Genomic DNA, 24,342 nt, shown 5'->3' with positions numbered 1-24,342 from the left:
AAGGTATGGTGACTTTGTAGTATTTTGCTTTATTTACAAGTATTTATGGACATTCAGGAAATTTTTGCCCTTTCTCCAGAGTTTTTCTTGAGGTGGCTTCATGTATACAGATAGAGCACAGGTGGAGGCACAGAGGCAGAACAGCTGCCCCATTTCAGATCCGCTGAGAAATCATGTACCCACAGGTGCTCAGCCCATTGCACTCCCCCACCCCACCCCACCCCCGCAATGGTTGCTGTCTGTTTCTCCCACTTCTCAGATTTTTATCCACCAACACCTAAAACAATGTGATTATTTACACAGAACCCTGTTAGTTGGGTAGTTGTCCCATACAGGTTGCTTAATCAGAGCCATATAGGCACACTTCCAGGTATAATCATCCCTTTTGTTATGCATAACAGCTGTGAAGGGAGGCCAGGAATGCCATAAATATTGCGATGGTTGGTATTTAATTCCAGCTGGTTGGCATTCAATTCCCAACGAATTTCAGTCCTTGACTTGGAAGCCCATTGTAACTGCAAATGTGTGACGTGGGCAATAGGTATTTTGTGGGTGAGAGAAATGCATTCAAGACATGCTGAGAGGACGCATGTAGCCCAGGATCAGAAATCTGCATCCACAAAAGATGGCAGTGGTCTGCGAGAGGCACATTGAATAAAGACGTTCCTTATTTTTCATACTTTTAACTTTTCTGGGCTTTTAAAGTATGTCCAGTAGCACAATTAACTTCCATCACACTTTAGAGGAAAGACCGTAGGTGAAAGGCTGATCGAGTTCACCTTCTTTTTTGCACTGGAATCCGAGGATAGAAACTGCTTCGAAAACGAGCTGCGCTGCTATCTCCACACCCATAAGTGGCGCTGTTCATCTGTGTGGTGGGGAGAGATGGAACTGCGGCAGACCGGCAGGGGAGGGAGATGGTCTTTCGCTCCGCCCTTCCGTGGCCGGCGGCGGCGACGATGGCGGCTGTTTTGTCCCCTCGGGTGTGTGACAGCGACCCGGCCACGCCTGGAGCCCAATCTTTAAAGGTGAGGCGAACGAGGGCTTCTTTCCCGGTTGTGCTTGGGCATGATAGGGCGTAAAGGAAAGGAAAGGTGTTCTGTGCAACCACCAGTCGTTTCCGACTCTGGGGTGACATTGCTTCCACAACGTTTTCACGACAGACTTTTTACATGGTGGTTTGCCATTGCCTTCCCCAGTCATCTACACTCTCCCCCCAGCAAGCTGGGTACTCATTTTACCGACCTCGGAAGGATGGAAGGCTGAGTCAACCTCGAGCCAGCTATCTGAAAACCCAGCTTCCACCGGGGATCGAACTCAGGTCGTGAGCAGAGCTTAGGACTGCAGAACTGCAGCTTTAACACTCTGCGCCACGGGGTAAAACAGGTGAATAAATAACGTGAGGGAGAAGCCGTGAACGGAGTCTCTACGGAGGGGAAGGGAGAAGCATCTCCTCCCCTTTCCTTAGGCTTGTAGTGAAGGTAGGTCCCGGGAATTCCGCCAGAATCCTGAGATGCTCCACAGTCGGGGTCCCAGAAAGGGCTCTTAAGCTGCTATACTTTGCCTGCATTTAACACCCTTTTAACTTACCTGGACGTTGTATAATGCATACCCACACCCTCCAGATGGGCACCCGTATCTATAGGAAAGGTAAAGGGATGTATTGGGAGAGACCATTGAAGTGTGAGCTAAACATGTTTATTGCTGTTAGGGGCCCTTGCTGCTGAGAATTTAGCATTCGATTCCTCAAGGTAGCCCCATCTCGGATTGTGTTTTTTGGACCAGTTTCGCACTAGAGCTTTAATCCTGTTAGCCCTGTCCCCAAGCTGACATTCTGCACTAAAATCATGGAGTGGTAGAGTTGGTTTCTCTGATTCTAGTGTGGAATGTCAGTTTGGGGACAGGGCTAAACCAGGATTAAAGGTCTAGTGAGAAATTGGTCTTGGTCTCATTGGCAAGGGACTGAGTGTTGTTTACAATGTTTCCATATGGATGGAAAATTCTTGAGCTGCTGCCTTTCTGACATGATTGATATTGTTGTTTGCTGGGAAGGGAAGTAATTCTCATTGGTATACTTTAATTGGAAGTATATTTAGGATTACAGCTTCATTCAAATAATCAGTGGCAGTATGATTCCATGTTGCTCTCACCAAAGAGGATACACACACATGTTCTCTAAAACAGAGGAAATCTGGTAATCCTATTTAATAGCAACTGATATCTGCATTTAGCCACTAGAGCAAAGTTTTAGATTCAGGTATCCAGTTCTGTATAGGGCGTGTATTGTTCTGGTCTTGAAATGCATAGCCGTAACATTAACAGTTTTCTTTCAGGTCTGTGGTGAGTATGATGTTTTCTGCATGGAGACAGTTTTGTGTGGTTTCTCTATTGCTGCAGCAGTTGCTGATGCAAGACAATGGCAATGAGACTTCTACTTGACAGGTTCCCCCCCCCCCCTAAGTTTCCCTGCCTTGGTTCCCCAGCAGCAGCCATTCTTCCCTCCCCGTGGCCCCTGGGGTCTTCTCTCCACATTCTACACCAGTTTGGTGTAGTGGTTAAGTGTGCGGACTCTTATCTGGAAGAACCGGGTTTGATTCCCCACTCCTCCACTTGCACCTGCTGGAATGGCCTTGGGTCAGCCATAGCTCTGGCAGAGGTTGTCCTTGAAAGGGCAGCTGCTGTGAGAGCCCTCTCAGCCCCACCCACTTCACAGAGTGTTTGTTGTGGGAGGAGAAGATATAGGAGATTGTAAGCCGCTCTCAGTCTCTGATTCAGAGAGAAGGGCGGGGTATAAATCTGCAATTATTCTTCTTCATCTTCCTCTTCTCTCTCTCATTTTTTCTCATTTTCAATTGAATATCATTATAGCAATCTGTTAGGCTCACTGAATTTTTTACTTTCATTTGTTTAAAAAGTAAATATGTAGCCTCCTTTGATACAGAGATATAAGGGGAAGGACATTTAAAAATAAAAACAAACACTGAGGATTCAGAGAACTTGATCGCTATAACAATATTCAGTTGCCAATTAAAAAAAAAATTAATAGCCTGCCCTCCATCTGTAGCAAGGATCAGGAAAATCTAAACTTTCCAACACAGGAGCAGCCTTCCAGATTTTGCTACACTCTTCACCTGCCTACCTCAGGGAGCACCTCTCTCCATATGTTCCCCAGAGAGCACTGCGCTCCAGTTCACAAAATCTTTTGGAAATCCCTGGGCCTAAGGAGGCCAAACTTAAAACGACCAGGGAGCTGGCCTTCTCTATAAAAGCCCCCCAATGGTGGAATCAGCTACCAATATACTTCAATCAGTTCCGCAGGGCCAGCAAAACTGCCCTCTTCCAAGAAGCCTTTAAGATGTAACCAGAATAAATATTATGCTGCCGGACAAATAGCACCACTGTATTGTTTAAACTTTTTATAATAATTTATATTTGTACTTATACTGTTATTGATTTTATCTGTTATTATGATATCATGATTTCGTATCATGTCCTGTAAGCTGCCCTGAGCCTGCCTTGGCGGGGAGGGCGGGGTATAAATAAAAATTTACTTACTTACTTCACAAAACTTTGTGGCAAGGCTGGTTTGAGGAGGATTGTGGAAAAGCAGAGGGAAACCCAGAAGGTGCAGGAGTATATAGATCCTGTGAATTTAGGGAGGGGTATTTGTGAGTTTTCTGTATTGTGCAGGGGTTTGGACTAGATGTCCCTGGAGGTCCCTTCCAACTCGTATGATTCTTTGAGTATATCATGATGCTTTGGGGAAAGGGGATGAAAGAGAATGAACATATGAACATATGAAGCTGCCTTATACCGAATCAGACCTTTGGTCCATCAAAGTCAGTATTGTCTTCTCAGACCTGCAGCGGCTCTCCAGGGTCTCAAGCTGAGGCTTTTCACACCTATTTGCCTGGACCCTTTTTTGGAGATGCCGGGGATTGAACCTGGGACCTTCTGCTTCCCAAGCAGATGCTCTACCACTGAGCCATCGTCCCTCCCCTAATGTGCTTCCCAGCAGCACCATATCAGAAACAGATAACCTGAGTAGAAGAAGTTTATATGCTGAAGGTCATTGGAGTTCTGTGCGTTAACATATGGCATATTTATCTTGTCTCAGGATGACACAGAAGAAAATTCAAATGATGGCAGCCAACCATCTAAAAGACGACGAATGGGCTCTGGGGACAGCTCACGAAGCTGTGAAACCTCAAGTCAAGATCTTAGGTAATGTGTTTTAAATATCATCATTGTCTAGAATGATATCATGTATATTCTTGTCACTGTTTGACTATTTAAATATCTGTAAAGGTTCTTGGGACTTGCTGACTTGCTTAGGCAAGACAGTGTTGAAACTGCTAGAGTACTTTTCTGTTTATGAGAGCTCTGAAATTTGGCTTGCACTTAGACAAAGTTGGTCACTATAAACATCTAAAAATCTTGTACTTTTGTTCTTCGAAATTAACCAGATATGGTGAAGCTATTCCAGTTCTAGATAGAATACTGAAATTTGGTACATATGTAGTTAAAGACACCTTGATAAGTAGATTAGACTGAATGGTGCATTTTAACATACAGCACTCTTAAGGTGAGTTTATACATAATACAGAGCAGCATTCTAGTACAGAGCATCTGAAGCTGCACATAGATGAAATGCTAGGCTGCTGAACTTTCATCCCTCTTTTATTATTCATATATTTATTATTTCACCTTTTTTATTAATATGCTTAAGGCAGCCAACCCGAGTGCTGATATATCTGTAAGCTGTTAGTCAATAAAGTGGGTGAAAGCAGAAATTGCTGATTAAGTGCTGTCCTTGTGCTCCCCCATTACAAATGGTGGTCCTTTTAAAATTGGCTGTCTTCAAGGTTTGATCTTTTTTTGTTTAGCTTTAGCTACTTTCCAGCTGAAAATCTTATAGAATACAAATGGCCACCTGATGAAACTGGAGAATACTACATGCTTCAAGAACAAGTCAGCGAATACTTGGGTGTGACCTCCTTTAAGCGAAAATATCCAGGTATTCATGTTAAAGGCATATGTGAATACTGCAAATTAAATGTTTACAAATTAGTATTTTAATGCATTTAGAATTTTTAATGCATAGTTAAACCAAGCTGCACTTTTACAGAACTAGATGGCTGATAGAAAGTTAGTGCCTCTAAGTTCAGGCACTAGGGATTAGGTTTGAGGTATACCACCATTTTTGTGTAGCTGTTTAAGTTTCCTTACCTCCTTTGTGTTTCATTGTTATCATCTCCCCTCTTGCCGTTTGCTCTGTAGTGGAAGTATACAGGCGCCAAATGCTTGTTTCCTCCCTTGAGGTAAGAGATGATAGACAACGGGGACAGGATTAAATTCTCCCCTACTTGCACACTACAGCTTCTGATCAAGCTTTAGCTGTTATTAGTAGTGCTGTTAGGAAGCCCCCCACAGGAGATCTATTTACTGATATTCTAATATCCTGTCTTATTTAGTCAGTTTCATAAACTAATTATGATACTTGCAGCTGTTTTAATATTGCTTCCCTTGACAGCAAAGGAGATTGTTGATTTATGTGTTAAGCCTGTTGGTTTATTATGATTTTCTTTCATGATAAGACTTCTAAGGTTGCTAACACTAAGGTTACTGATTACCAATTCTGTGGAAATCAGAGGACATAGCTGCCAGGTTATTATCAAGACATTTTGAAATATTTTTAGTATGACAAGTAGCTTTGTAATGCAATCTCTTGAGTGAATTTTAAAGCCGCTATATTTAATTACACCTTTTTTTTTGCTACTTTTCTTCTCTTTTCCTGGAGATTTAGAAAGACGCGATTTATCTCACAAAGAGAAACTCTACCTCAGAGAGCTAAATGTGATTACAGAAACACAGTGCACCTTAGGTAAGACATTTTTTATGTAGCATTTAAACATTCTGAGGAGGCTATATTTTTGATATCTAGCTTTTCATAGTAAAATTGCTTTAAGGATGTAAAAATTTCCATTTGACTTTGTTTCTAATTAGAAATGTTTTAGCAGGGCTCTTTTGGCAGAAAAAGCCCAGCAGGAACTCATTTGCATATTAGGCCACACTCCTTGATGCCAAACCAGCCAGAACTGTGTTCCTGTGCATTCCTACTCAAAAAAAGCCCTGGTTTTAAGTAACTATAGAGGGACTTAATCATTCTAATAACAATATTAGCTTTGTGACATCGAGAGGGTTACCCCACCTTTCAAATGTTCACATTTGGATCTCTGTTAGAAAGGGGGGGGGGGGAGAGAGACTGCAGGGATTTGAAGTAGAAAAAAACAGGAAAGGGTTAATCATCCATTCTACCTTCTTCCTCCTGTTTTTCTTCTTCTCAGCCCCAGAGTGTTGGGGTGGAAAATCAAATTTTCTGCAGATCTGATGTTTCATAGCGTTAGTAAGAATGCCAGTCCCAATACAATATTAGGCAAGCATGGCAGTTTCAAAGTTATAGTTAATGTTTTTCAGGTGACTATGCCTAGGAATTTTTGAGAGAGTATGTATTTTGTTTGTTGATTTGAAAACAAACTGAAGGAAGAGATAAAATCACAAATAGGAACAGCAATCCAAATAAAAATTATGAATCCACATGATTGGCGTGCTGGTCTGATCAATATTAGAGCTAAAATGCTTTATGCCTTTTCTCACATTGTATAAAAGATAAATACCAGTCTAATATAAAATTAAGCAATAATGCAAATGATACATTGAAAGGAAAAACATGAATCCTAGTGATCTCCATGGAGGTAAATTCTGTTGAAGTAGATGAGTCAAAAGCATTTGATACAGTTTGCTGAGTGTGCAAAAGTCAGTATGTCAATTCAGTGCTTTGGGGGTTTTATTGTTACATTTAAGCAATTTATTATTTATTACTTTAAATTTCTCCACAAGTGGACTCAGGACGGCTAACAGACAGTTCAGACATTTAAACCAATAAAATACAATTAAAAACATTCCATGGTGCTGTACACATTTCCGCGTAAAGTTTGAAGTTGTTAAAAACATTCCCATGTAAAAAGCAGTTTGAAGTTGTTTGAATGCATAGTTTAAACACTTGATTTATTTTTTCCTATTTCTGTTCAAGTATTTGCTGCTGCTGGGGCATATAATTAATACTCTTTAAATCTTGTTCATTAGATATGTCAGTTAGCATGTTAAATCAGGTTACATAGTAATTAGGACATCAGATAATTTTCTGGACATTTTTCCAATTCAGAATTTTCCAGAAAACAAAGATCTGCAGCTGCATTTCCCATGCAGCTTTTTGACGGGGTGTGGGAGCTGCCAAACAGTTTGCATCTGACAGCCAGTTTGGTCAGCATGCTACAGAAAAACATAATGTCTGAGGTTTGAGCTTTATTTTGCAGTCACCAAATAGGTTTTCTCTTGTACTCATATTTTTAAAGTAGAATGAGATATAGATTTGAACAAATAAATAGATTAAACCCCAGAAGCCTATATTTTGCCTCTTTCTCAAATTCTTTTTTAATAGTCATGTGCAATAACCCCTTGATGTTATTTAGGTCTAACAGCCTTACGTAGTGATGAAGTAATTGATCTAATGATTAAAGAATACCCTGCCAAACATGCTGAATATTCTGTTATACTTCAAGAAAAAGAACGTCAGCGAATAACAGATCACTATAAAGAGTATTCTGTAAGTATTCTCTCAAACTATTTGATACTAAAACAGAATAAAATGGAATAGCTTTTGAAATATAAACCAGCTAGCATGTGAATTAATGAAAAAAATTTTCTTTCAGCAAATGCAACAGCAGAACACTCAAAAAGTTGAAGCAAGTAAAGTTCCAGAATATATTAAGAAAGCTGCCAAGAAAGCTGCTGAGTTTAACAGCAACTTAAACCGTGAACGAATGGAAGAAAGAAGGGCCTATTTTGATTTACAGACACATGTAGGATGGCTTTCTTTTTCAAATTACTATGGATAGCTTTTTGTTTGCACTAAAGATTTTGGGGGGGGGGGGTGTTGGTGTTTTTCATGGCTAGAGTTCCTTGTCAAAATTGAGCTTAGTGTTTCTAAGGAGCTACAGCTTGACCTTGTTTCCAATCCACTTTGCTATCTTGCTTGTTCTTGATTGATCAGGGAGTTGACAAATGTCGCAATTCAAAGATGTCATCTTCTAGCTTGGTCTTTGTTGTCTGTATACAGAATAGTGCAATATTCATTTGCCATTATTTTAAATTGCCCCCTTATTCACTGCTCTAAAGAAAGTGAACATTTAAACACTATTTCCCTTTCATTTAAATTAAACATCAGTCCTTTAGATTTTATTTTATACGCAGCTCTGATTTAAAGATGCAAGAGCACATCAGAAGCCATAGCCATATTCTGTGAATTAAGCCTGAATCTCGCATATAAAGCTGAAAACTCTACGATTTGTGGGATACCTGTCCTTCTTTACTAAGAATGTAATTCCCATGGCTCTGATTCCTAGATTCTTCCTCAGGCTCAGTCAATATTTAGTAATGTACATGGGATGGACCTTCATGCTACAGATACTTACACCCTTCTTGCATTTATTTACTAATTTAGAAATTTTCTTCACTGGCTCTCCAGGGAATATTCCTGTGATAGTTTACAAAATAAAAAATAATAAAACAAAACATTGTATTAATTATATTTCAGCTTTGAAAACCCAGTCACAGCATAACAATATAGGCCACTGAGTAGCTTAAAATAAGTTACCAGAGCAAAAACATCCTAAACTAATATATTTTTTTAAAGCAATCCCTTACTTAAAAATTAAGTCTGAGTTAGCAAGAATATTTTGGCCTGGTGCCAAAAAGAGCGCAATGTAGATGCCAGGGAAATTCCATAAGAGAGCTGTCACTACTAAAAAAAAGCTTTGTTTCTGGCTACCATTCACTTCACCTTTGAAGATGTGGTGCTAAAGTTGCCAAGCCCCCAGTGGGGACAGATTATTATTTATTAGATTTATAGACCACCCTTCCCCAAAGGGCTCAGGGTGGTGCACAGCAAGGCAAAATACACAGAATAATTGATTTCAATTTACAATAAAGACAACAGAACTTAAGGATGGCATGAAATTTTGATTCACTCTCTCCCTTGGGCAGATCAAGGACTAGTCATGAAGGAGGCCGCAATGAGAGCCACAGTGTGAGCTGTTGCTGTCCTCAGCTGTGGGCCAGGCGGAACATCTCTGTTTTACACACCCTGCAGAACTGAGCAAAGTCCTACAGTGTGTGGATATCACCAGGTAGAGAGTTCCACCAGGCCTGAGCCAGGGCTGAAAAGGCCCCAGCTCTAGTTGAGGACAACAGGATATCTTTTGGGCCAGGGACCACCAGATTTTGATCTTCTGAGTGCAGGGCTCTTTGGAGGATGTACCAGAAGAGGTGGTCCCAGAGGTAACCTGGTCCCAGACTGTTAAAAGCCTTAAAGGTCAGAACCAAAACCTTGAACTGGGTAGCCTTACGTAGAGCGAGTTACAATAATCCAACTTTGAGGTGACCATTGTATGGGTCACTGTGGCAAGGTCAGGGCTAGAGAGAAAGGGGGCTAGTTGCCTGACCTGGCAGAGTTGGAAGCACGCCAGCCTGGCAGTATTTGTTACCTGGGCCTCCATAGATAACGAATCCAGGAGCACACTAAGGCTCTTGATGGGTGATGTTGGTGTTAGTGGCATACCAGCAAGAGTTGGGAGTTGGCATCTCAACCTCAGATTCCCCCCCCCACAGGACCTCCATCTTTGATGAATAGTTTCAGCCAGCTCTGCCTCAACTATCCAGCCACAGCCTCCAATCCCACAGCCAAATTAGATGTGGCAGCAATCACTCACTCATCATCAGATATAGCTAGGTGTCATCAGCATACTGATAACAACCCAGTCTGAAACTCCACACCAGCTGGGTGAGAGAATGCATATAGACAATATAGGAGAGAGAATGGCCTCTTGGGGGACCCTGCACACCAAAGGATGTCAGGGTGATATCCTCTCTCCAAGCCGCACTCTGTCCTCAACCCTGGAGGAATGAAGTAAGCCACTTCAAGGCTACTCCACATATTTCTGTGTCAGCAGGTTCTCTGCCCACACCTTTAGTTCCATGCTGCTGCTCTAAATGGTGGCAGGAGAAAATGAAAAAGGGCAATTCTGTGATGTCAATTCTAAAGAAAACCTGGAAGGGAATTAATCTTCTCTAGGAGTTGATAGAAATTCAGTGGTTTTACCATAGTTTCCAGTGATTCCTAGAGAGGACTGATGTTACTGCTGGGTTTTCTCCATAAGTGATGTCACAATGGTGCCACCTCCCCCATGTCACAGCCCACCCTTTCTTTGGCTGGTTTCCTGGCCATATCATCCCGGGGGGGGGGGGGGGAGATGTCATCGAGAGCAGGGATTGTGAGGCCAATTTTAACTGGTAGGCTGGACAGTACAGGAGGAGATAGTCTATTAGGCACCTTGACCTCAAGCTATTTAGGGCTTTAAAGTTAGGAACTATCACTTTGAATTATGTCCAGAAATGAATGGGCAGTCAGTGTAGCTCCTTCAGCACCAAGGTGATATGATTTCTTATTTTGCCCCTGACGGTAGCCTGGCTGCAGCATTTTGCATGAGTTTATTTTATTTATTTATTTATTTATTTTGTTCCACTTATATCCCACTCTCCCCACTGAGGTGGGCTCAGGGCAGCTCACACAGACATGCACATGCATGAATAAACATAGTAGTGCAACATTAAAACCATAAAACATAGAGTAAAATAAACATAAATACATAAAAATATTTCAGTGTTATGATCTTACAATTTCCAAATTTGTAATTCTCTGTACAGCGGATCCTAAGTTGTCCTCTCTGCAGCTGCTGTACAGCAGATTGTTGGTGGTGGTTCATATGTTGCTTCAAACTGTAGTGGCCAGCAGCCTAGTTCACAAATGCCTGGTGGAAGAGTGCCATCTTACAGGCCCTGCAGAACTGTATGAGCTCTTGCAGGGCCTTGACCGCTTTCGGCAACTCATTCCACCAGCGTGGGGCCACTACAGAGAAGGCTCTGGCTCTAGTTGTCATGAGCCTGGCCTCCTTAGGCTGGGGATTGTAAGTAGATTTTGCAAACCAGACCGAAGCACTTTCCGGGGAACATGTGGGGAAGTCGAAAGTTTCTGGACAGTTTTCAAAGGCAGACCTGGTCTACAGCAAATTATAGTAATCTGATCTGATGTAGTCAGACTACAGACCACTGTCGCTAGGTCATACTTTTTTGAGTAACAGCAATAGCTGGACTATCAGCCAAAGCTGATAAAAGTCAATATTTGCCACAGGATACCTGTGTCCAGCTGTAGGCCATGATTCAGTAGTAACCAGTGTTCGCTCTAAGCTGCAGGGTCTTGTGAGCAAAAATTCTCACTGAAAATTCTCACTGAAAAAATAACTCACTGAAAGTGTCAAGACAGTGTGCGTTTGCAATAAAAAAGGCCAATGCCATGCTGGGAATTATTAGGAAGGGAATTGAAAACAAATCAGCCAGTATCATAATGCCCCTGTATAAATCGATGGTGCGGTCTCATTTGGAGTACTGTGTGCAGTTCTGGTCGCCGCACCTCAAAAAGGATATTATAGCTTTAGAGAAGGTGCAGAGAAGGGCAACTAGAATGATTAAAGGGCTGGAGCACTTTCCCTATGAAGAAAGGTTGAAACGCTTGGGACTCTTTAGCTTGGAGAAACGTCGACTGCGGGGTGACATGATAGAGGTTTACAAGATAATGCATGGAATGGAGAAAGTAGAGAAAGAAGTACTTTTCTCCCTTTCTCACAATACAAGAACTCGTGGGCATTCGATGAAATTGCTGAGCAGACAGGTTAAGACGGATAAAAGGAAGTACTTCTTCACCCAAAGGGTGATTAACATGTGGAATTCACTGCCACAGGAGGTGGTGGCGGCCACAAGTATAGCCACCTTCAAGAGGGGTTTAGATAAAAATATGGAGCACAGGTCCATCAGTGGCTATTAGCCACAGTGTATGGAGCACAGGTCCATCAGTGGCTATTAGCCACAGTGTATGTGTGTATATAACATTTTTTGCCACTGTGTGACACAGAGTGTTGGACTTGATGGGCCGTTGGCCTGATCCAACATGGCTTCTCTTATGTTCTTATGTTCTTATGTTCTTATTCTACTTGATGAGCTGCTGGCATTAAAATTGTGAGCTACTGGCACTAAAGTTGTGAGCTACTGCATAAATTAGTGTGCTCTGGGATCATCCTTCCTGAGCAAAGACAAATCTGTGAGCTGGAGGCTAAAAATCTGTGACCCAGCTCATGCTAACTCATCTTAGAGGGAACACTGGTAGTAACCTAAAACTTTGGGGAAGTGCAGCCTCTAGGACTGGCTGATCCCTCAGTTCTCAAGTAGCTTATTTATTTATTTCACATATTTTTATCCTAACTTCCACCTGATCAAGGTCCCCAAGGCAGGTAGTATTATTTTGCATATGGAGAGTGGGAACAGGGTCATAATGTTCCAGTGTGTGTAACAGAATTTTCAGTCAGCATTTCTGTAGTCCACTTTGACTTGAGCAGTAGAGTAGAGAGAATTGAGTTGAGGCAAGAGGATTGTGGGAATTGAATCCATTCATGCACATTGCTCAATTCTCATTGTATTGTGGCAGGATATAGTCCCTATTTAGCCATAAATACTTCATAATCATATGGAAAAGCAAATATGTTCATAAAATTGCCATGGGGTATAAATTTCTTGCTATTTGTGTTAATGCAGGTTATTCAGGTCCCTCAAGGGAAATATAAAATCTTACCAACTGAACGGACAAAAGTTAGCCCTTATCCAGTGGCTCTTATCCCCGGCCAGTTTCAAGAGTACTACAAAAGGTATGGTAAAAGTAACGAGATAAGGTTATGCTGATAAATCTGCTTTCGTTAGTAAAATATAATTTATAGAAACCTCAAATGGAACTTGACTTGAAGCAAGCATTTAAAGGTATGAAAATATTCATGGTACGCTAGCTTGGCAAATGAAATTTTTAAAGAGCATAATATCAGAATGCTTCTATGCCAGATCAGATGCATGGTCCAGGATTCTGTTTTCAGCAGTGGATGCCTCTTGGAGGCTCTTAAGCAGGGCATGAGAGAGAGAAGTTTTGTTGTTTGTCCTTAGAATCATGTGTTGCGAAAGGCAGTTGCTCAAACTGAATGAGATGAGATCCATCATGGAGTGGATCTTTCCTGCTTTCCCTTCCCATTGCATCCCACCCACCCCCCTTTGTCCCAAGGTGTCCATGGGCTCTCAAGAACAGCATAAGGGACTTAAGTGTTGATCTGCAATGGGAGGAGGAAATTGGCAGAAATCATCACTCCCTCTTCTGAAGGTCTTAGTGCCCTTTAGAATTGGGTGGTGGGATAGAAGCCACTGCCTGTAGATTTAAAGCTTCATTTAATCAGCATCGTCATTGACAGAACTATTCTATATAAATCTGTCATCCTTTTAAGAAAGCCATCTAAATGTGTAGGTATTACCAGATCTTGTCATAAATTTCACAAGTTAATTACTCCAAATAAAATGAATTGGGAAACTCTGTATTCTAATATCAGCAAGATAAACATTTGGAGTTTTATACTCCTTTATTCTCTCCGCACCCTCCCCCTTAATTGGTGCACTGGAAGCAGCACTGTCAGCTCTGTACTTGTTTAATAAAGTGTGTAGGATAGATTGTATGCTGCATGACAACAGAGAATCCAGTTTATGCAGCACCAACTCATGGGTGTATCTACACATGATACGGCATAGCAGTATCTTCTTTCCTGCTCTGCCACTCAGAGTCACATTTGTAAACACTGTATCATGACATATAAAATGGGAGACCTCTGCATGCCTCACATATTCCTGTCAGTGATTTATTTATTTTATTATTCACTTTTTAATAGCCGTCCTTTCTGAGACTCAAGGCATATTATCAAGTACAGAAAGAGAACAAAAGTAATCATATGGTATAGGATATCAAATGAACAATGTAAAAGGACTAGGAATATAAAATAGCATGACAATACAAGCAATAGTGTGAGCATACATACAATATAAGATATACAATGAACAATGCGATAGAACTAGAAATACAAACTGAATGCATTAGGACTAGGAATAAAAAATTAAATGACAATGTAAATAGCAAGGCCAGAATAGTAACTAAATGACAGTGTGAATACCAGGCCAGAATAGTGCAGACTGTAGGATTTCAAGAGTACAAGGTACCTACTCCCTGCTCCCATTGAAGGCATCCTTCCTCCCCACAGTCCTTCCTGAACATTTAATATTTGCACATTTTCCAGAATTATTGTACTGGGTGAGCCTTCCTTTCAGGCAGGGATATTAGGCTCCTTTATACCATATGAGGATCCATCTGTATGTGGGTAATTAGCCTGTGGTTGCCTGAACTGAATCCTCCAGAATTCTGTTTGCAAAATAAAGAAATTCTAAAAGCCAGCTTAAAAAGCAGTTACCGGTATATGTACCTCTCAAGTATGTGGATCTTCTTAAATGTCTTTCTCTTCAGCTGTTACATCACAGTTTGTCTGCATTCCTTGTAACATTCAAAGCCAATTGCGGAATTACATTGAAGAATGCCTATGTTGAATTTCTTATTATCAATTCATTTCAGTGTTATGGTTTTATATTTATGTAAGCAAAGATTAAATGAATCCTCATAGTAATAATTGTCTTGGGCACAGCTGAGGACACTGGTCTTATCTCACAACTGTAGAAACAAGATAGACTTCAGAGGATCAGACACTTTGCATGAAAATTTACAAGGTTCCTGGTTCACTCACGAGAACACTACTGAAAATATCTAGTTATCTAATAATTTTATATGAAGATACTGAAAAGATCACCAAGATTTGGCATAAAATTTGGAGGTTAGACAGCTGTGCAGAGCTATTGCATTCTGTTGATTTTAACAGATTTAGATTGGAGTAACTCTGTAAAGAGTGCTGTTGATCTCTCTGTCTGCAGCATAGTCAAATATTTTTAAATGGTGTAGCAGATCTGTTCTGCACAGACATTTGTTTATGTAGTTATTCTGTATGCAGTTATTTGGCTTTTTGCATTCAGTTTTATTCTTATGAAGTACTGAAAATTGTTTAGACATGTTATTTAATCCCCCAATATTGCTGTTTATCAGCAGATACATATAACTATATTGTGGCACTGAATATAAGTACTGCTTAACTTTAGATATTCCCCAGATGAGCTTCGATATTTGCCGCTAAATACAGCTCTGTATGAGCCTCCTTTAGATCCAGAGCTACCTGCATTGGATAGTGATGGAGATTCTGATGATGTGGAAGAGCGAGGTGATGAGAAGCGTAAAATCAAAGGCAACTCGGTGAGTTAAACTTTAGAGAAATTATCTCTCCCTTTTGATGACTGTCAGTCAGTCTCTGTGGCAGTATTGACAGTGAATAACTACTTTGCCGCTGTCACATTTGTTCAGGACCACTTTTGGAGGGGTGAAGTGGCTTCCTTTAGTAGAACTGCAGAATGACAAATGAACTATCAGCAGCCCCCTGGCTCATTTGCTCACCACTTTTCAAATTAAATAATTTGCATCTGATCCAGTTTAAATGCCACCTTGAATTCAGTATAAGGGAGAGAGATGTCCAGAGCATCTAGTCCTAATTTGTGGAAGGAATTTTATGTTTGAAGAAGTGTGGCCAAGTGTTACAACCTTTGCTTCTTGGTTTAACATGTCTAGTAGGGAAGGAATAGCTGGTTGGATCCAGGCAGTAATGAATGTCTTGGTTGTTCAGAAGAAACCTACAGGGCACTTGGTGGCAAGTTCAGATGAAAAGTGGCAAAAGATGAGGTATAAATCAGTTGCATGTGCTGTATATACAGGCTGGCCTCCAAAGAGCTTTATGCAGTGTCAGGCATGAGGATTGCAGTTCTCCCTTTCCACTGCAGCATCTGTTCCTCAGGGCTGGAGGACTTTCTAGACTAATGACATGTAGTGTTGTTCAGGGGATGCAGCCAGGGTAGGGGTGGAAATCAGCCAGATGTCTGGAAGTGCTTTCTGTGTGTATTGTGGCTCTTGAGATTCCTGCCACACTTTCAGTAATATTAGCACCTTGGGCAGACCATCGGAGTGTAGGATCAGATTAGTATTGCTTATTAATTGTAGACCTCAGTGCTAAAATAAATGGTCTGTCTCTCCTCTTGAAAGGGAAAGAAGGATGGTTCTTCTGATCTTTAACTGGTTTTGAAAGAGCTCCTTTCTTTGCTAGCCCCAAACAAACAAAATCATGTTTTTGTTGTTGTAGGACAACTCATCTGGCAATGTATCTGAAGGAGAATGCTCCCCTGAAAGCCAGGAGGAATTATTTCAGGGAAGACAAAAAACAAGGGAGAAGAACTCTACTCCAAGAAAAGAAGGCTCCAAACGTTCTGTATCCAAATCAGTTCCTGGGTACAAGGTAGAAGAAAAAAGCCCCTGACTCAGCTTCTTTACTGACCAGCCTCTCTCCCTGAAACATTTAACTTTGTTTTTCAAAAATATGGAACTTCTGCTTACTATACTTGACTAGCTGCTCTTCTTTTGTGCATTCCTGTTTGCTTCTTTACTTCCTGTGGCTATTTTTTACTTGGGGCCTTACTGTTTGTTACCCTGGCTGTGGAGTTGCTTCTGTTTTCTGTACCTAAATTGGTTTTTAAGCAGTTGCAGCATGAAACCCCATTATAAGGATGATTTTCTCATTTTTGAAGTGGGTGGCAAGGTGTTTTTGCACTGCCTTCAGCAGCTAAATGGTTGCGTTATCAAGTATAAATTTTAAAATAGTGTGCTTGCCAGTGTGACAGTTTATCACTGTAAAATGCCGCTAAAAAGTTGCATATATTCAACAACATATTTTTCATCTGGAAAGAGGTAACTGAGTAGAACATGATTTAGTAGTATATTTTTAAGAGAATTCCCTTTGTACATAAGCATTACAATATTGTGTTTAACCAAAAATTCAATTAGCAAAACAGGGACATGTTCAAATTGTACTTTTTCATCCATATCTCTAAATGCAATGATATAAGGAGCTGGTCCTGGATTTGTGTGTTTCTCAGCACTGTTAATCCTTTATCATATGAAGCAGGCTACACCTGGTAGAAGAGTCTGTCATATATTTAAACATGGGCTCTCTGTGATCTTGCAGCATAGACTCCATGATAGAAGAATCCCAGACTCCTGCAGTTTAGAAAGAGATTTTACAGGGTCGAGGAAAGTCCCTGATTCTAGTGTTTAATCTCTTGGTTTGCCTGTCATCTTATATTAAATTCCATTGTGAAATGATGGAAACAGAGAGTGGGTCCAAGATTGCTTTTTTCACCACACTTACTGCTGTAGTGTGGGGAATGTAAGATCTGAACAAGCCCCAGAGCTCTCTGTCCTAGAACGGTGATTATTACATCATCAGCATTACTGATGAATTTCTATTTAGGATTAAGTGTACTTTCATGTGTCAGTGGAATTAATCTTTCATTTTGAGGGTTAAGGGAAATAAGAAGCAATAACTCAATAGCTTCCATTGAAAATAGTGAAACATTTGCTTTATATTGCAGTTGAAGAAGATATTGGAAAGTATATGGACAAAAAGTTAAGAAAAGTTATTTTGAATTGCCAAAAAGATGATCAAATAATGTTGAGTTTGTGAGGTCTTGCAACAAATGTAACTTAACTTTGAAGTTTAGTAACACACTATCAAACTGCAAAAGTTTTATGTTGATTGATTTTATATCATTCAAAATAAGCAGTCCCTTTCAGTTAAGATTGTTTAGCTTTGGTCAAAAAGGTTTCCAGGAATACTGTCTTAACTGCATAAACACGTATTTTCAGAGTATTTTACAAACATGCTAAACTTTAGTTATATCTTTTTCAGGAATTATTTTTAAATGAAGCAAATAGAGATTTTAAACTTTCGCAGAACACATCTATTTTTACATATTAGCATTGAAAAGAAAATGTTACTTATTGCCCAAACATATGCCAATAATATGGTAGTTGACAGAATCCAAAGACGAAGCCTTGAGAGAAGACATTGTAGTATGTTGGAACTTTACAAATTATGTGAACAAAGATCACAGAATACATGCTTTGCTAGATCATTGTCTTGATGGCACAGTACTAACAGCAGATTAGTAAGGCTCTTGTCTGCCAACTTTGGAGCTGTATAGTTCTTGGATTTGAATATGGATCTGAGTTTGTGCTGACCAGTGGTTCAAAACCATTTTCAGTAACTTTGGAAATGATTCATTATGAAGCTCTCCTGTTGGCAGCCACCTCTAAAATGAATATGATTATGTTCTTGTGCATCTGCACTTCAATGGGACTAGTACAGGAAAACTTTCAACAGGATTGGGCCCCAAGAGCATAAGCTACTTGCAAAACCTATTGGTGCCAACTATGTTGCTACTCTGTGTACCTATGGCACTTAAGCTGGATGAAGAATAACTTTCACCTCAAAAGACTTTTGCTTTATGCAAAAATCAGAGTGGCTTTTTTATATATAGTACATTCACTACATGCAGTTGATTAGACAGAGATTTTATCTATAGCAGGTATTGATATACCATGTGTCTGCATATTAAGACACTTTTAAGTTTATAAATGGGTTTTTAACTTGTCCCCAGGAACTCTTAATATTTTAAAATAGCTTTATTGTGCAGCATTCACTAGTGAACCTGTATATCATCATATATACCGGTACTAGTTTTTAGATCATAATATTCATAAAACTGAAATTCAAGGGTAAGAGCAGTTTGGACATGCATGTATACTTTTTTAATAGCTCACAGAATGTGCTACAGTAAGTACTTCATATTTATTTCTGCTTTTAACAGTCACATCAATATATTTTATTATACCTTTGATCTTTTCTCCTCTTGTTCCTCAGTTGCCATTCTCTTGCTTTTAACTGATGAAGGACTGACAGTTTACATGCAGTATTTTGTTAGGGATATTTGTGTGAAGCAAGAAACTGGGATGAAATCGTGATATCATCCCACTTCTCTTTTTATTTCCCTCATCCCAGAATCTCTTCTGCTTCACATTTAGTTGCTATGAAAACAAGAAAGGGATCTTTTTTGGCACTGTGATCTTAGAAAACTTGGTATGCTTATTTACAATTTTTAGCTATTTTAGCTACAAGCCTGAACCCAGGCTGCTTAAATGCCATTGTCCAAAGGAATTTGAAGCAGCCTGCATAATGGATTGTAGGTGAATTTTGAGAGCGGCAGGATGGAAACAGTACCCTAGGCAGTGTTTTTCAGAGTTCCTGTAAAACTATTTTTATTATCTAGTAACACTTGAATTATTTTGAAATGTGAACAGGCTTTCCTTTGTATTACATTTTTGTAAGAATGCATTTCTGTGTTTTTGGAGGTTCTTTCAATTGGTATGCAGTGACTATTTCACTTTAAAGTTTGTGGAGCTTTGACTAGAGGGAAACTTTTATCAATAAATGCTCCAACCTCGATGTTTGTTAGCCTTTAGATGGGGTATCAAAACGTTAACTACACTTACCACAGAACAGGTACAGGAACTCAAATGTAGTTTTGTTTGGGGTGATAGGGAGTGTGCTGCCATATTTTATGGCAGTAGAATATACATATGGCAAGAGAATTAGAGAAGTGCACTTGCTGTTTTGTTTTATTTTGATATGGCTTAAAACACAATAAAAACCTGACTCGTAGAATGTAGCAGTAACAAGAGGGTGAACACTGCAGGAATGAAGTTTGATCCTTTTGTTGGGAGGAGCAGGGTATAAAAATGGTATACATGTAGGAGTAGAATAGCTAATAGTACCATTTTATATGTATGTTTTCACATCCATGGTATTTATTATTTTGTAGAGACATTTGTGAATGTTAGACTTCTTTCATCATTTGATTATATTTATGTATAAAACAGGTGGAATATGCTTTTTAAAAAATAAATAAGCAAAAAATTATTAATGAATGCCTCTGTCATCTTTTGAAAAGGGAGATATACATACATGCCTTGTTGGGTATCTGTTTAAAAAACAAACTATGGAGGCCAAACAAGTTAAAGTACCCCAAAATCACAGGGATGGATTTTTAAAATAGTTGAAATCAGGCAAACCCATATGAAAATTCTAAAGAGTAGTTCTTGTAATTATTGGAAGTATCTGGCTAACAGCATCTTTCAATGGAAATTGTTTTTGAAATTAATGTAATGACTTTTTCACTTAACTTTTTAGTTAATACCATTTTGAGTTGAAACTAATGTTTTATCCATTTGGTAGGTGTAGTTTTGTAGTTAAGAAATATTGATTACTTAGCAATATATCAGCTCTCTCAGGGGCCCAAAAATATCCCTGCCAAGAATGTTTGAGTTCAGGATAGGAATATCTCATTGTCTGGGTGTTTAGAGGGCCAGCATGTGGGACCATCCCATGTTTGTTCAATCTGTTCCTCCTTTCCTTATTGGCCTTGCACAGTTCTGCGCACTCATACCTCTCACTCTTTCAAAGTTGAGGTGTGTTCAGATGTTATGGTACGTACATGATAAACAGAGGCTTTTCTGCCAAGAAGAGATCTGCAGGTACTATATCATGCATTAGTCTAAGACGTAGTCTGTTTCTGATATCCAGTTAGCCAGGCTCACACTTAGAAACTCCAGCTCTGCAAACACAAGGGATTTCAAGGATTGATATGATGTTGCTATGCAAAGATGACCTGCAGCTTTCCCTGGCCCACATAAGGAACAGTGTTGATAGCCATTTTGAACAAGCATGAAATTTAGATGCCTGTACCAAATTACATCAGTTTTATTGATAGAAACCTGGTTTAATGTGTAATTCTGGCAAAAGAACTTCATGACTTTTTAAAAAGCTGGCACAAAAATGGAAAACTTGTTAGTCTTACGAGATGCACTCATAGTTTGCTATGAAAATCTAGTATAGATGAATTTTCTGCAATATTTTCTGTATAAATATCACCATAAATCAGCAATACCATTGTAATTAATTCACTGATCTATAGATAAACTGTGATTTTCATTACTTTAATGTAATAGTAAGTAATTTAAACACTTGGTCAGTGGTACTTGTGAAGCAGGAGACAGCAGGTAGTTATAGCTAGACAATATACATTTTATTCAGATTTAAGTTCTTTAGTTGGGAAATATGCTGTAAACTACCTGGAAGACTTTAAAATTGTATCACGATGTTAAGCTTACTGAAACATGCAGAGCTGTAATGGTGCAAGTTTAGGATTAGGCCATGTACTTTGGGATTCCTGTAATGTATATTATTGGTAATTTTAGGAACCAGTTGCCAGGCTACACCTGTTTAACACCATAATCATGCTAGTGTGATATACAGATTATTCTCAATGGATTAAAGAAAAATGTTACATAGTGTGGGACACAGGGCACACATCTTCACCTCAGTTATTAAAATTGCCAGCAAGGTTAGGAAACAGGTTTTGCTTTCTGTCCCTGCAGGCAAGCGTGATTGCAGTTTGCTTCCTTTCTTCCATGCTAGTCCATGATACACATGTGGTAAAGTAAACCAACACAATCAGAAAAACCTCAGGTAGCAATGGTGACAACATTTCAACCTGTGACATCAGGGTGGAGTTCTTGTTGTTTAGGGCTGAAAATACTTGGCTAATTGCTCCCTTAGTTCATTTTATACCAAACGTATCACCATTATAGCTGTCTGATTTTAATAGGAACAGTGTGGACCTCCATGGGTCTTTGTAAGTCTGTAACCTTAATATTACACATAGTAGTATAAACTAATGCTCAAATTTTCCTTCAATTTATATTAGTTAGCAAGCTCTTTGTAATATTCATAGTTAATTAGTTAAATAACTTATGGAAAATGTGGATATTAAAATTCAATGGCATTTAAAACAGACAAATGTCACTGATTTTTGTGCATTATAGGAGGTTGGATTCTATGGTTTGTTTCTACAGGCATAAGACTAAGGCTAGCTGGTAGAGGGATGGTTTTCTCTAATTTACCCCCTTTCAGTGTAGCCCAGTATTTCACACTCAGCACTGTTCTGAGAGTCCCTGGAACACCAGTGGCATTATTTAGGAGGCAAGTGGACTGAGGGAGTGGGAAACTTCCATTCTGGGAGCTGAGTTTCATTCCTAAATTATTTGGAGTATATTTTCTATAATATATAAGTAGTTAACTTTACATCGGCTTTAAATATTTCTATTCCAAGTATCTCTAATCAATGCAGTATCCTTAATCATTCCCTTTGATCAACATCATACAGAGAATTCATTAATTTACAGAAGTTAAAATAAGATCAATTTTGAAAAAAAAAATGCCTGTATCAGTTCTTCTGGAATGAATTTATAGCCCTCTTCTACCCTTCCAGCCAAAGGCCATTCCAAATGCTATATGTGGAATTTGTCTGAAGGGTAAGGAGTCCAACAAGAAAGGGAAGACAGAAGCACTTATACACTGCTCCCAGTGTGATAACAGTGGTAAGTAAAAGAATGCCATAAGTATTACTCTGAAGTGACAGACTAATTGGAAAAAAGATACTCAAAATAACATGCAAGCTTGAAAAATCAGATTTTTTTTTCCATTTTGTGATGACTATGGCATACCTGATATACTTAAAGGACTTAACATTTTGTAAAATAAACCATTTGACTTCTTTGACCATTCTAGTAATGATGCTGGTTTTGATCTAGGCCACCCCTCCTGTCTGGACATGTCTGCAGAGCTTGTTGCCATAATTAAGACCTACCCTTGGCAATGTATGGAGTGTAAAACATGCATTATATGTGGACAGCCTCATCATGAGGAAGAAATGATGTTCTGTGATGTGTGTGACCGTGGCTATCATACATTTTGTGTGGGGCTTGGTGCTATACCCTCAGGTAATTATGAAAGTTACTTTTTTAATCTAGGTACCTTGACTTGGAAAGATATATGTAATAATTGTAAAAAAACAACTATTTTGTGTGTAATTTTATATCTTGTTCATTAAGAAATGGTTATATACAAGATTTCCTTAGACATTTTGTTTACTTTCACAATTCAAAAAAACTCAGATTGACTGTGTAAGGTTGCAAAAAACACTGAAACATAGAAGAGGACATAAACTCTGAGATCCTTCCACAGCATTTGGAGCACTGGTTTCCTGCGTATGCAAACAAAAACATGTAAGGTAGTATCTGAAATGTCAGTTGTAGTGGGAGGTGTAATCTGACTGGATACTTATATTTTCCTATACTGATTATATAGAATTATTCTGGATGAATTATACAGTGTTCAGTCAAGGTGACCTCTGCCCTTCTCTCACCCTGCCTATTTTTTTTAGTCTCCTTTTAATGTGTATAATAGGCAAATTTCAATTCTGTAAACATCTGGAGGGTTTTGAGGAAGCAGAAGTCTGATAAACCAGCTATGGTTGAATATGGAGGATAATTCTTTATTAGCTGTTGCTAGAACCATTGTTTTAAAAGTGGATTTTTTTGACGATTCAGGACTATAATTATACTAAAGCAGCATTTTTCACAACTGGAACAAAGTCTCTCTTTGCCTCGTTTACTGTTCTGTTTCCTTGTTGTACAGAGAAAATGTGAGCAAATTTGCTTAACGGAAAGTCTGACAGTACTCAATTTGAAACTTGAAGCAGCTTACTACTGCCCTTTCTTCCTCTATAATTTATTTGTGGAATGAGAAACTGTTTGAATCCCAATTAATTCAATGCTGGGAAATGCATATGGAGTTCCTTTGGGATTAAGTGCACCAGTGAAGAAGCACTGCTTCAGATGGTACACTGTCATATATCCCCTTTCATATCTATCACTGTTCCCATTATGGATAGGCATGCCCTTTTCAGTAGGGAAGATGGGAAAAAACTCAACATGAATGCTGACTTGCCACTTTGTGTATAGTGCTAATTTCCTGTAACTTGTCTCTACATTTCATGGCATTAAAAAACTGTCCAGTCTAGTCCTGAAAATGTTTGTGCTTGGAAGCAAATCTTGTGGAATTTAGTGGGTTGTATCCCTGAGAAAGCACAAATAGAATTGCAGATTTCTTATCTTAGTCTGGTTTTAACTGACATTTCCGATTTTGTAGGTCGCTGGATTTGTGACTGTTGTGAAAGGCAGCCTCCAATTCCCAGGGGTAGAGGAAGAAGAGGGAAGAACAGTAAAGAAGGCTAAACTCAGTATGATATATGTAAAACTGCACAAAACTAAGAGCTAAATTTGGTGCTATTTAACTTACCACTTTGTATAAGGAAAAATGCCACTCAAATGTTTTTCACCAAATAAAAAATTAAATTTTAATGAGGGGGAAG

At 39.3% G+C, this 24,342-nt stretch overlaps 1 protein-coding gene across 2 annotated transcripts; it reads left to right on the top strand.

The window, feature by feature from the left end:
- The first annotated feature begins 890 nt into the window (after positions 1–890).
- Positions 891–24,331, top strand: PHF10 (PHD finger protein 10). 2 transcript variants are annotated; one of them, XM_060242536.1, is made up of 12 exons: positions 891–1,028; positions 4,118–4,224; positions 4,887–5,017; positions 5,807–5,884; positions 7,533–7,666; positions 7,773–7,922; positions 12,763–12,872; positions 15,232–15,382; positions 16,317–16,469; positions 22,399–22,507; positions 22,721–22,909; positions 24,120–24,331. In XM_060242536.1, exons 1-12 carry the CDS (start codon positions 918–920, stop codon positions 24,203–24,205), a joined length of 1,509 nt encoding a protein of 502 aa, XP_060098519.1. In that variant the 5' UTR covers positions 891–917; the 3' UTR covers positions 24,206–24,331. The 2 variants fall into 2 exon arrangements, with proteins under 2 accessions (XP_060098519.1, XP_060098508.1); XM_060242525.1 differs by having other exon boundaries at positions 893–1,028; positions 5,801–5,884.
- Positions 24,332–24,342: the final 11 nt, after the last annotated feature.

Source organism: Heteronotia binoei, chromosome 1 (genome assembly GCF_032191835.1).
Source record: "Heteronotia binoei isolate CCM8104 ecotype False Entrance Well chromosome 1, APGP_CSIRO_Hbin_v1, whole genome shotgun sequence".
Taxonomy (NCBI): domain Eukaryota; kingdom Metazoa; phylum Chordata; class Lepidosauria; order Squamata; family Gekkonidae; genus Heteronotia; species Heteronotia binoei.
Note: the sequence above shows the minus strand (reverse complement) of the source record. Positions and strands in the feature narration are given on the sequence as shown.